Source organism: Gallus gallus, chromosome 4 (assembly GCF_016699485.2).
Source record: "Gallus gallus isolate bGalGal1 chromosome 4, bGalGal1.mat.broiler.GRCg7b, whole genome shotgun sequence".
Classification (NCBI taxonomy): Eukaryota; Metazoa; Chordata; class Aves; order Galliformes; family Phasianidae; genus Gallus; species Gallus gallus.
The window spans coordinates 15326091-15338218 of record NC_052535.1 but is presented as its reverse complement, the minus strand read 5'-3'; the positions used below and the strand labels follow the sequence as shown (position 1 = coordinate 15338218).

General features: G+C 37.3%; 1 protein-coding gene across 8 annotated transcripts in view; it reads right to left on the bottom strand.

Annotated features, from left to right (window-relative positions):
* TENM1 (teneurin transmembrane protein 1) overlaps positions 1–12128 on the bottom strand; it is an 846851-nt gene that overhangs the window by 145259 nt on the left and 689464 nt on the right. For all 8 annotated transcript variants that reach the window (NM_001397994.1, NM_001397993.1, XM_046939904.1 and 5 more), the window contains one exon: positions 6756–6996. In NM_001397994.1, the coding sequence (NP_001384923.1) occupies positions 6756–6996 (241 nt within the window). The remainder of the gene's footprint in view (positions 1–6755; positions 6997–12128) is intronic.

Genomic DNA, 12128 nt, shown 5'->3' with positions numbered 1-12128 from the left:
AACATTCCACCTGTATTTAATACTACATCTGAGACTATGTCCAAATATCTGTAGGGTCAAAAGCCAAGGTGTAAATCTACAGTGACAAATGATACTATCAGCACTTCTTACTTGATGAGAGGTGTATCATATTTCCTATGGAAAATGCTATCTAGTTATCCAAAACATATTTCCTAGAAGTAGCAAGCCAGGGAATAGATACACATTTTAGGGCAATAACATTCCACATATCTATGCTTCTTTCACAAATAAAATCATAGGCTGTTCTGCAGATCTGTGACTCTTTCTGCTACATAGTCTCTGTTCTCCAAATCAGCTTAGACCTGTTTTATTAATCTGGAATTCTTTCTCTCCTTCCAGACTTATACTCTAGTCCCTTTCTGCTTTTGTAAATGAAAATACTATGTTTTTACATTTTGTAAATGAACATACTACTAGAAATATAACAGGTGCTCTTGCTTATTGGTGACCATAAAATAACAACGTATCTTTACTTTTATTTATTACTTTCTATACTCTTCCATTATTCAAAATAATGAGCAAAGACTGTATGCAGCATGACAGCCCAAGATACTGCATTAAGGAAGCATAAAACCACTTACACATACATATATACAATCATGTTGTTCCAGGGAAATCTAAACCATAGCTTTTCCCAAATAAACATTGAAGGAGAGTACATGAGCAATAGCCTCATTGACTAAAGTGACTGGATCTCAGATTTTTCAAAAGAAGGACCCTCAAGTGCCATAGCTGCTGACATTAAAATTGTAATTTACTGTAGCTGACAAATGTTTACATTTTTATTTCTATAAAGAATGGTTTCATTCGTGCATTATTAAAGTTAAGGTCATATTTACAGCTTTTATTTTAAGTTCATTGTCATATTTACTCCTTTCAATTCGTCTTTTACAGTTCAGAAGTCTTAAATTTTTTCAGATCTTCTGCATGGTGAAACCACACGGGAGTTGGACTGGATTTAAACCCCTTGCCACGTGTTGGTTTTTAATATGATCAGTCTCTCGACTGGTTAGATTTATTGTTTAATTAAGTATAAAATGACAAATTACAAGAGAAATGTCAAAATAGCAAGTACCAAACAATGCTGGAAGGATCATAAATGAAGTTCCCCGAATTTCTATTTTTTGAATAACCACGAGGATGGTCATTTAACCTAGGGGAAGGCTCCATTCACAAACAGGTTCCTACTGAATTGCACTGGTCAAATAATTGTCTCACTGCTTGGTGGTTTATGATCACCACCACCTGCATGCTTCAGGAGCTATAAAAGCCATTCTCTTCACTGTTGAAAACTTGAACTGGGAAACAAAGAAGGCACAGAATTACTTTCTATATCTCCTCACTGGGGGCCAGATTCACAGGATACTCAAACAAGAGACCAAGGAGAAATAACAAATTTTCAAGAGCTCACTCTGAAATGTTTGTTTGTGTGTTCCTATATATGCATTTTTCTGTAATTATTTCTGCTTTTAGCAGTACTACAGCTTGAACAGAAAGTATGTACATGTTTCTGTGGTTTGAAAGGCTATCAACGTATTTTTGAAGAACATGAATAGTTATGAATTTGACTTAAAAAGAACAAGGGAAAACCATAGCACCGAATATCTCCATTGCTAAGTGATAGTGGCTAAGATCTCCCCTACTCTAAAATGCATCACAAACAAGATGATCTTTTTAGGAAAACAGAAACGCAGACCCTTAAACATGCACCTCACATAAATATATAATATAAAAAAGAATGATACCATCTCCATGAGGAGCTCAATAAACTTAAACTCTGAAACTCTCAAAACGTCTGCGTTCAGAGTCACAATCAAACTTTAGGGCTCTGAAATATTGCTGAATAGTAAGGCAAAGTCACAACTGCCTTGAACCCCAAATACTTCTCCTATTATTCTAGTATTTCTAAGTTTTATATATATTAATGATAATTGAATCTCAGGTTCATGGTCTGGTACCTTACTGTACCTTTAGAGAGGCTATTACCGTGGTGATAAGATTGCTTAAATTAAGCTGTCTTTTTCACAGTGCTTGGCTCATTGCCAGTGCATTGAAGGGAGATTTCAGTCCATTCAGCACAGCATTAACCTTACTGCCAACACTGCTAAATGGGTCATAAGAACCAGAAAAAATTTTGACTTAAAAAAGGATGGGACAAGCAAATATGTAAAATACTAATGCACAATATAGCATTATGAACAAATTGAAATAAAATTAAAATGAAGTAATTTTTGATATGTAGACTGAAAAAAAAAAATCAAATAATTTAAATGTAAAACTTTACTTAAAATAAGCATGTTTATCTATGGGGGGTCTTTAACATACTACAGGGAGAATCAGGAGTAATGTAAGCTAATAATACATATTTGATGTAACATTTTTCTTCTTATTTTGGAATTTAACTGAACTGAAAATAAAAAAAAAGAGAAAAGAAAAAATGGAAAAATTAGAGATTTATGAAAACAAACACTGAGTCAACTAATGGAGCATGGAGAAAATGAAAAACACTCCTTTGAACTGTCAGGATTTAATATATACTCCATAAAAAGCAGTAAGCTATGTTCAGATGGGGCTGTCAGAGATAATGACAATGTAAATCATAAGATTTGAAACATTAGAGCAAAGTATCTATGAAACTTGAAAAAAACAATTATTTTAGTGAAAAGGAAGAGAACAGGCAATAGGTTGCGAGTACTTATTCTGGGGGAGTAGAAGAAATCAATTTATCTAAGAGCCCAATAATATTATTCTGAAGAAGAGAATCAATGTTTCCTGTGTTTTCCTGTGGTGCGAAAAGTCTTATCAGTCTTTTTCTCATAATACTTACAAATTAGTTTTCTGTGTGACAGAATGAAATTACTGCATGTTCGTAAGACATTTTAGTAATGAATAAGTTGTTTTTCCAATTGTGTGCATGCGTATAGGCAGAGTCTGCATGTGCATTTGAAGGCCGCGCAATGGTCAGTCGGCACAGTGAGCTGTTACATCTTTTGCAGCTACTGTACAGTTTTTCTTCAATTTCTTCAACCACAGCTACTCTATGACTTGTACCTGGAAGATTTAAGGCCTTCCTAATTCCTGCCTTCACTTGGGTTGCCCACCAGGAGGGCAGAGAACTTGGCAGTGGCAGAGCTCTGGACTCTTCCTGGCTTTGCCAAAGGCTGGTGTGAGCCTGCACAAGCCACCGCCCTTCCCCTTTGTAAATAGTTGGGCCAGTAAGCTGGGTGCTGCCAAGAATGTTTTGTGGATCAGCCCACAAAACTGAGTTTCTGAATTGCCCTTTTAAATAAAAAATATAACCAAGTTTTAGTCTACAAAAAGCCTCTTTAAATGTATATCACAGTAAATGTCTTTACTACAGACTCTTCCAGCCTGAAGTAGGTTTCAAAGACCAACTGCATAAGAATACATCTCTAATCATAGAATCACAGGGCTTGGGTTGGAAGGGACCGCAAGGATCATCAAGTTCCAACTCTCCCGCCACAGGCAGAGCCATCACTGGCACTAGACCAGGCTGCCCAGTACCCCATCCAACTTGGTCTTGAACACCTCCAGGGATGGAGCATCCAGAGCCTCTCTGAGCAGCCTGTTTCAGCATCTCACCACTCTCTGTAAAGAACTTTCCCCTGACATCCAATCTAAACCTTCCCTCCTTGAGCTTAAAACAATTCCCCCTTGTCCTGTCACTGTCTATCTGAGTAAACAGTTGATCCCCCTCCCATTTATAATCCTCTTTTAAATACTGGAAGGCTGCAATGAGGTCTCCCTGCAGCCTTCTCTTCTCCAAGCTGAACAAGCCCCATCAGAGTATGTTAAACATTTTCAGAACTACAGAATTTTCTTTTCCATAAACACGACACATTATGAGCAGCCTCATAAACTTGCCTCATTTCTGAGTATGCAGAGTGAACAGGATTTAGAGTCACACGATTAGTTTTAGGGAATCTTTTTCTGTCTGAAAAGTCTCTAATACTACGTGGCTGTAGCTAAACCATGCAAACACATGTGCTGTTTATGGATTAACAGGAGATATGGTTGAATAGAAAAGCTGAACATGTGCATTCTGATTTCCACCCAGTTATTACAGCAGGGAATAAATTACTGTCTCTAAATCTTCTTTTTGATTGCAAATGTTCCAAATTACAAAAAAAAATCTACTTAGACGTATTAGTATGCACATATTAGGTAGATTTTGTACTGTTAAAGACTTAGCACAGAAATACAGCTGCTGTTGACATGCTGCCCTTTATTTTACAGGATTATTTTTAATGGACAGATAAACATCAATGCAGGAGGAAGGCAAGAGAATCCAGATATTAGGCCAATGTTTTTATTCAATTCTAGCTGAATCACTCTCTGTTAAAGACAGGAAAAAACAAGCTACTATCCTTTCTTATTCTCTAAAGCTGTGCTGTGTACTACAGCCTTCTGAGAAGCAGTGACCACAAATGTTCTTTATTACAATGTTCCCCTACTATGTCACTTGTTCTCACACAAACTGCAGATACATCTTGGTGAACAGTCTTGCGGATTCTCCTTTCAGATGCCTTTCAGTCACCTTCAGGAGAGGCTGCAGCCAGCTAACAGAGGGTGCACAGAACAGCTGAAACAACTGCTGGAGGTCAGGAATCTGGGAAATTCCCAGAGGGAGTGAATTGCCAAAGGGTAGCCAGCAGTATGGATTCCAGTCTGAATTCCTAGTCCACTGCACAGCCCTTTCATCAGTATCCAGTTACAGAGATTTTAGCTGTAAGTAGGCACCTAGAAATTACACTAGAAAATGCACCTTATGAGAAGTATGAAATCTGTAAAAGTTAAAAAAAAAAAAAAAAAAAGGGAAAAAATAGAACAGAAGATTTAAAATGGCAAAGTACTTTCCCCAGCAAGGAGGTCTGAAGAGAAAATATCGAACAGGGATGCAGAAAGGCTAATTAAGATCTACTTAAGTGTTGATTGAAGGAAACCAAAAGATACTCAGTTGGCACAGAATGCCTAGGGAAAAACCTTTCATGCAGCAGAAGGTAGGGATAGATAAGCTTGTTACATCACAAGAGGCAGAGATTTATCTTTATAAAGATTATGTAAACAGAAGCTCTGATCCTAGCCATCTCTTGAATATTGATTTTTTTAAAGTGCATTTAAAAAGCAATGGAATTTCAATGATATTACTGATGTATTAATATTTGAAACTTGTATTTTTTATTATCTTCAATGTATATTATTTCACTATTATTCCTTTATTGCTTTTTTCCCCCTGAACTACTCTTGTTCAATAAGATAAATATATTCTCTTTTGACTCAAATGTAAAGACACATTTCTATTTTGAAATTTGGATAAATGAAGTTAAGAAGGATTTTGAAATATAAACATTTGAAAAATAACATTGTCTTTCTGATTCTATTTTGAAGAAACACACTGAGATGAGGGACTAGTTGAACTAAAATTTTCCTTATGTTCCCTTTTGGAGGAAATCTTCCAACCTTTTTCATTCTTTTTGTGATTTATCCTTAAGACAAATAAGGAAAGTTTGCCTGTAAAATGCATCAATTTATTCCTCAATCCCAACTTAACAATCTTTCAGTGAAGAAAAACTGAATTTAACACTTCTGATTAGCAGCAGTTAAGTGTTTAAAGATGCATACTAAAATTAAACTATGTAATAAAATAAAAACTTATTTCTATAAAAGAAAAAATGCAGGTCTCAGTGATAATTGTGATAAATGGCAAAACACATTGGATATATGTATATAAACAAGAAAACACTTATTTACGTATTACCTTATATTCTCTTGATCAGATTCAGATCAGAACGTCAGAGATTCATGTGTTTCACCAACTACAACTTCACAAGACCTAAAGGAAACCCTAGTCTAAACTTGATGCTCTGCTCACAATGAAGTGGAAAAAGATAGTAGAAAATCAAGGGTTTGTGTTCAGTATCAAGTCAGCAAACACAGATTTGCTGAAAGCCAACAAATTAGGTAATACCGGGAACAAAAAAAACATATGATCAAAATGGCAGAAGAAGATGTTCATCTACTTCTGCAGGCAGAATGTTGAGAACTGATTCACAGGTTTGCTGGACACAGAATGCACTTGCTTTCCATTATTTACAGAATATATTATTAATGTAAATTGTGACTGAACCTGAAATTGAAGTCTCCTTCTGCCAGCTCCGAAAGGTAAGGCTCTTCATGCTCCATACATGCCTTCAACCTGTATAACTTCTCTATTATCAGATGGTGTTCTTTGTATGTACATGCAATAAAATGTTTAAATACACCTTGATGAAAATGTTATTTTTATATTATTTCCTGCTGTTTCTTCTCATCAGGAAGCCAAAGCCTGAAGACTGACCAAGACCAGAAGTGCCATAGAACACCAATTAAACAAAACTACTACTTGCTGATTACAAAATATCCCTGGGAGAATGTTGGATGGTCATATAAGTACATAAACACGAGTCTTTGCTGCACACACCTTCAAAGTCATAATCTGTGCACTAAGAAGATGAGTCTTTCCCCCAGCTTTGCAAAACACATGCTTTTACAAGCTCTATCAAGCTAGATGAATCAAGTGAAAAAAACCACACATGGCTACACAACATGGATTCAAATCAAAACGCTTTTGCATGGTAACCTTGCAGTTCCTCATGTTCTCATGTCAGTGTCAGGCTTTCTCCCCACTTTCTTTAACATTTCAGATAAGCTGTGTAGAGCAGGTTGGTCCATACCTGGTTTCCAGAGGTATGTTGCTGTTCAAGACCCAGCTGTTATGGAGATGCACAGAATCCTGTGTGCTGGTGGGGGGTGTTGGGGCAGCAGGGCTGGGCTGGCTGCGGGTTGTCATTGATCTCCTCTGGAGAGAGTCGGCCGCCGGCGGTGGTTTCCTGGTGCAGGTGCACGCATGTGGTGGTGGAGGCGGTGGTGGGAGAGGTCTGAACGTGAACTGGTTGTGTGGGCTCCCCGGCATGTCTGAAACAACACAGAGAGAAAACCTGGGGGCTTACTGCTTGGAAAACACTGGGAGAGCATGGGGATGATATATGATTTAATGGGATTAAAGCACTGTGAGCATTGTGCAACTGATCACGCTAACTCAGGTGTCTGTAAGCTGTTAGCGCAATGTGAAATAATTTAAGATATAACACTCGACTGAAATGAAGAGTATTAGATACAGACACACTCTTCAGCACTGTAGTTAGATCAACCGAAGGAAAAAAAAAGAAAGAAAAAGAAGATATAACTTTCACTAAATTTGTCCCAGGATTTTGGGGGAAATAAATAAATCAAGTTGACATTGAATTGCTGCACATACACCAACTGATTTCATGAGGTATAAATCTCACGTAAAGAAGAGCAGTGAAAGACAGACACAATATAAGAATTAGTCCGGCACTTCATATCAAGAGAGAAATAACCAAATAATTCCTACCACCTAATAAATACTTCCTATAAAATAAGGTCAACACATTTCACCTACAATGGTACCGCGTTTGTGAAATGATGGCTGGGAGAAGGCCATCTCACAGACTGTCTGAATGACCCATGTACCCGCAGAGGCTGAAGGTGGGTGGGCAGGGCAGCCCGGGGGTCTCACCACAGAGCAGGCAGGGATGGGTGATGGGGACGTGGTGCATGGGCACCTGTGGCCCTACCCCATGTGAGCCTGAAAAAATTCCCTGTGAGGAACTGCTGCTGCTACTCATTTACAACACGTGCTTTCCTGAAATTATGACATAGTTTGTGTTCAAGGTGAAGGATGAAAGCATGCCCCTTCCCTTCTTGGAGTAGCTGGCAGAAAAACAGCACTTTTTTCTCTGTGACAGCCACGATTTACCCCAATTGGAGAAACAAGGTTGTTTAGTGCTCCACATAAGCTTCTCTATGCTGTGGTAAGCAAAGCTGTCACGGATTTGGCCCAGGCTTAATCCTTTTAATTTCATTGATCTTTTATCAAGGCAGCATTCTTACAGTTGCATTAGGGTTTACACTGCAATATTAGTTTGCATATACCAGAAAAGCATTTCTAAGCATATTAGAAAATTGGAGGCCTCAGTAAATTAAATCACTGGAGTCAACAGTCCGGAGCTCTGAAATAATCTGCTAAGGTACTTTCATATAATAATTAATCTCAGTAAATCCTGTATCCTGCTATTTTAGAATTGAAGCTACTGAAATTTTAGACATATCATTTGACGTCCAGCATCCTCAAGTATTTGATCAGTGACTTTCCCAATCTTGTATCCAGTCTACAGAAGATTTGCAGGATTACTACACATACTACAATTTGCATGACAAACAATTCAATGGTCTTACTGCTGTCCTGTCAGTTAGAAAATTACAGGAAAATTAGGAAACACAGATAGATGCTATAACGTACTTCAAAAGCTCTGCAGTAAATGTTGAGCGTCCAAGGTGACTGCTTTGCTAGGTAAATGGGAAAAACCTGTGGAATCAGTATGGCAACACACCTTGAAATTTCTTTTTTCCCCTTTTACTGCCCCTACACTGACAATAGGTACCACTTTCTGACTAATAGTTTAGCTTGTTCCGTGCAATAGGCTGGTTCTGTTTTGTGAACCATGAAGTATTTCTGGTCGGTGGGGTACATAGTATCTCCCAGTGCTATTTCTCACAGTGAATTAATGCACCAGATTTCCAGGGGGATTCCTTTTTAATTATCACACTTGTCACCCCTTCCTGCAGCTACTGAATCAAAGAAAACCTCACATCACATTCTGAAGTATTCTGGTGATATGAAGACAGGTCTCCTGCATTAGACCTCTCTTCAGTGAAGCACTGCGAATTCATCAAACTGAGAATCTGGCCTGGGTTTCCAATTAGCTTTTACAGACTTCCTAATTTAGCAAAGTTATTTTTATTTTCCTTGAAACTAAGTCTACATCTCATTAACTTTATTTTTATACCACAAAAATTGTTGCTTGGAATATAAAACAGCATGGTATCTAAATCTGCACAGTCATGATTCTGCAGGGCCCTGACTAAACAGTAGGCTCTGTAAAATAATTTCAGGGAAAACCATTTAAATACCTAAAAAGAGGAACTACACAAACTAATTTGTCTAAAGTTACCAGGTTTCCAGTGTATGAGAGCAATACAGAAATTAACTTCACTGTAAATTTTTATCCTATTGCAGCATAATGCCACCTATCCATGAGAACACCTGCTTTTATTTTTAATGATTGCTTATAACGTTTAGATTTTCAAATTTTTTAGACAACAAAGTTTATGTATGATATGCAAATATAACACTGTTTCCAATGTGTTTATTGACAGAGTAGAAGTTTGAATTAATCGAAAAATGTATCGACAAACATGATTTCAGCTCAGTTTCCATTTACAATGATATCCTACAGATCAGAGTCTCATCTGAGCAGTATGCAAGCCAGATGAGGTGCTCTTGGGTCTCATGGATGGACTTCTAGTCAAAGAAGTACTGTTCCCACCTGCACATGAATTTAGCTTTTATTTATTTCCTTATTTTACAGTCAGAAAGGGTTCTTCAGAATATACTTAAATTCATTCTCCTATTCTTTTTTTTTTTTTTTTTGTGAAGAGTTCTCTCATTTCCAAGAGCATGTCTAGAACTGCTATGTTTCCTGAAGCCATAAATACGACATTCTGCTCTCTTTGCACTTCCCTGTTGAATATTGGATCTGCTTTAACTCACACATTGCCTGTCCACTCCACGAACTGCACTTAAACTTCTTTCCAGTCCTCCCTTTTAAGGATTTCTCTTTCATTCTTCAACAAGCGTTAATTTGTTCATCTTTTGGCTTGTGAGACATCTCCCAAACTCAATGTACGTGATCCAAAGGAGAGAATGCTGTATTGATGCTTGCTATAAAAAGAGGAAAACTCTAATTTCAAGGATTTCTACTCATTCTCCTTTCTTTTAAGCTTGATAGGAGTTCTGGTTCTGTCCTGAATGCTTCTTCATCTTTAGTTCTGACTCATTCCTTCGGATGGCCCTTAATCAATACAACTTGCTCTGTGGCAGTGGAATAACAAGACTCAGTATCCTACAGTTAAAGAGTGCAGACCTAAATAGCTCCTTTCCAGCTGTTGAGCTCTCCTGCTATTGCTTTTTCCTCCAGGGAACACCATAATTCATATCTTTCTCTTCTAGTAAGCAAGCATTTCTTTCCTAGAGCAAGAAGAAAGGTCATCCACTTGGAACTTCCCTTCCTTGGCCTTGCTTGGCTGTGTGCTGCCATTCTGGTCAGTGCAACTGACCAGCTGTTCTGTGGCATAAACCAATGGACAACAAAAGCCTTCACATTTACTTTCCCCACGTCACAATAAAATGCCTTCCTTATCTTAAAGATGCAGCAGAATTGCTTTAGAGTCTTGCAAAAAAATGAAATAAGAAACTTTATCAACTAGCAGCTACTCAGCAATTATTTTTGAAAACAAGCCAGGACTTTGGAAACCATTTTCCTAACAGTTTTGAAGCATACTTTACTATAGTTCTCAGATCCATGAAGTAAGAAAGAGTAATTGAACAGTTTTATCATTCACTGACAAGACTACAACAGCCTGCATTGTTACTAAGTGAAGTATATCAGAGAGAATATATTAAAAAGTAATGAACCTTAAAAGGTTTGCATCTAACCTGTAGTACTTTCGAAATATTTTAATTTTTTCAGTTCCTAAATTCATTATTTATTGGTATGTTTTATTCTACCAGACATGTCTCAGCTGAGCAAAAATTAGCTTGCAAGTCATTACTTAATGAACTAAATAGCAGCATATGCTCAGAGATGTTAGTGTAGGTTTATATTCTGTGGGTATAGTACTACTCAGTTTCAAACCAATCAGTAATTTTTTCTTAAGTAGAGGTGAATGATAACAATCCTATTTATGAAAATAAAGCCTTGGAACAGGTAACTCTGCACCATGCAGTAAGGCATGTCTGACAGAAGGATCTTGCCCAGAGTCTTGTGTCCGATCCACATAAATGGGCATTGAAGAACTGGGAAACATCCTGCAGAGATGACAAGCTCAATCCTTAAGACTACAGTTAAAAACCACAGAATAAAAAAATTCAATTTTACAATGAAATGCATGTACTGGGTCTAAACAGACAAATTAAGAATTAAATACAGCCCTTAGTACTGCAGAGTGCTACAAGTTAATACTTTTATTGATCATGTGCAAGTCTTTGCACCCTTTCGCTCCATTCCAGACTTGATTCTATGAGATCATGTCTTCAGACTTATTTTTTTTCTGTGATGTCCTAATGACCTTTCCAAGTCTATCATTATTTGCTGTATTTCTCTGAATTCCTTTTGTTTATCCTGTGATACATTAAGAGAAAAGGTAAATATATTAAAAAAATGTAAATGAGACTGCTCTCTTGAGGCATAGATTTGTGCTGTATTTTGATAATCTCCTTTGCGCTTGCTCCTTCAGACACAGCTTGGTGTTTAGATGGCTTACTATATTTGCAAAATGCTTTGCTTCTAGCACTTTGTCAGAGCACTAAATTACGAAAGTATCTTTAATACCAATTTGCCCTTACTTTATAGTTTTACTCCACATATTTTCAGTTTTTCCCCTCCATCTTATACTCAGTAAATCCTCCAGAACATAAATTTTCAAACATCTCCAAAGAATTCTACAAACCATGTGATCTTATGCAACATAAAGATTATAATGCAATGAAAGCTTACAAACTAAAGGTCACACGGACTCAAAGTCCACATACTAAGCAAGAGAGACTCAGAGACCTCCCGAAACCTCCCTGCCACAGGACATCCATCCAGATAGGAGGGAACAACTAAGCAAAGTACAAAGCTAGGGACTTCTGAGCCCTTTATTAGTTAGTATGGATATAACCCGATATAGTCAAGACTAGAATTTCATACCAGACTGCCAACACTGAGAGTAGAATGAACCCAGAGTATCATCATTTAGGGGCTGCACTGAAAATACAGTGCTTCACTTCCAAGGAAAAATTAACAGAGGTCTTAGGCCATGCATTTTGAACAGCCTCAATGAACATGAAATACAGCCGGATTTGTATTATGATCATGTAACGATATAAGACAAATTTCTTATATTTAACACAGTCAAATAGT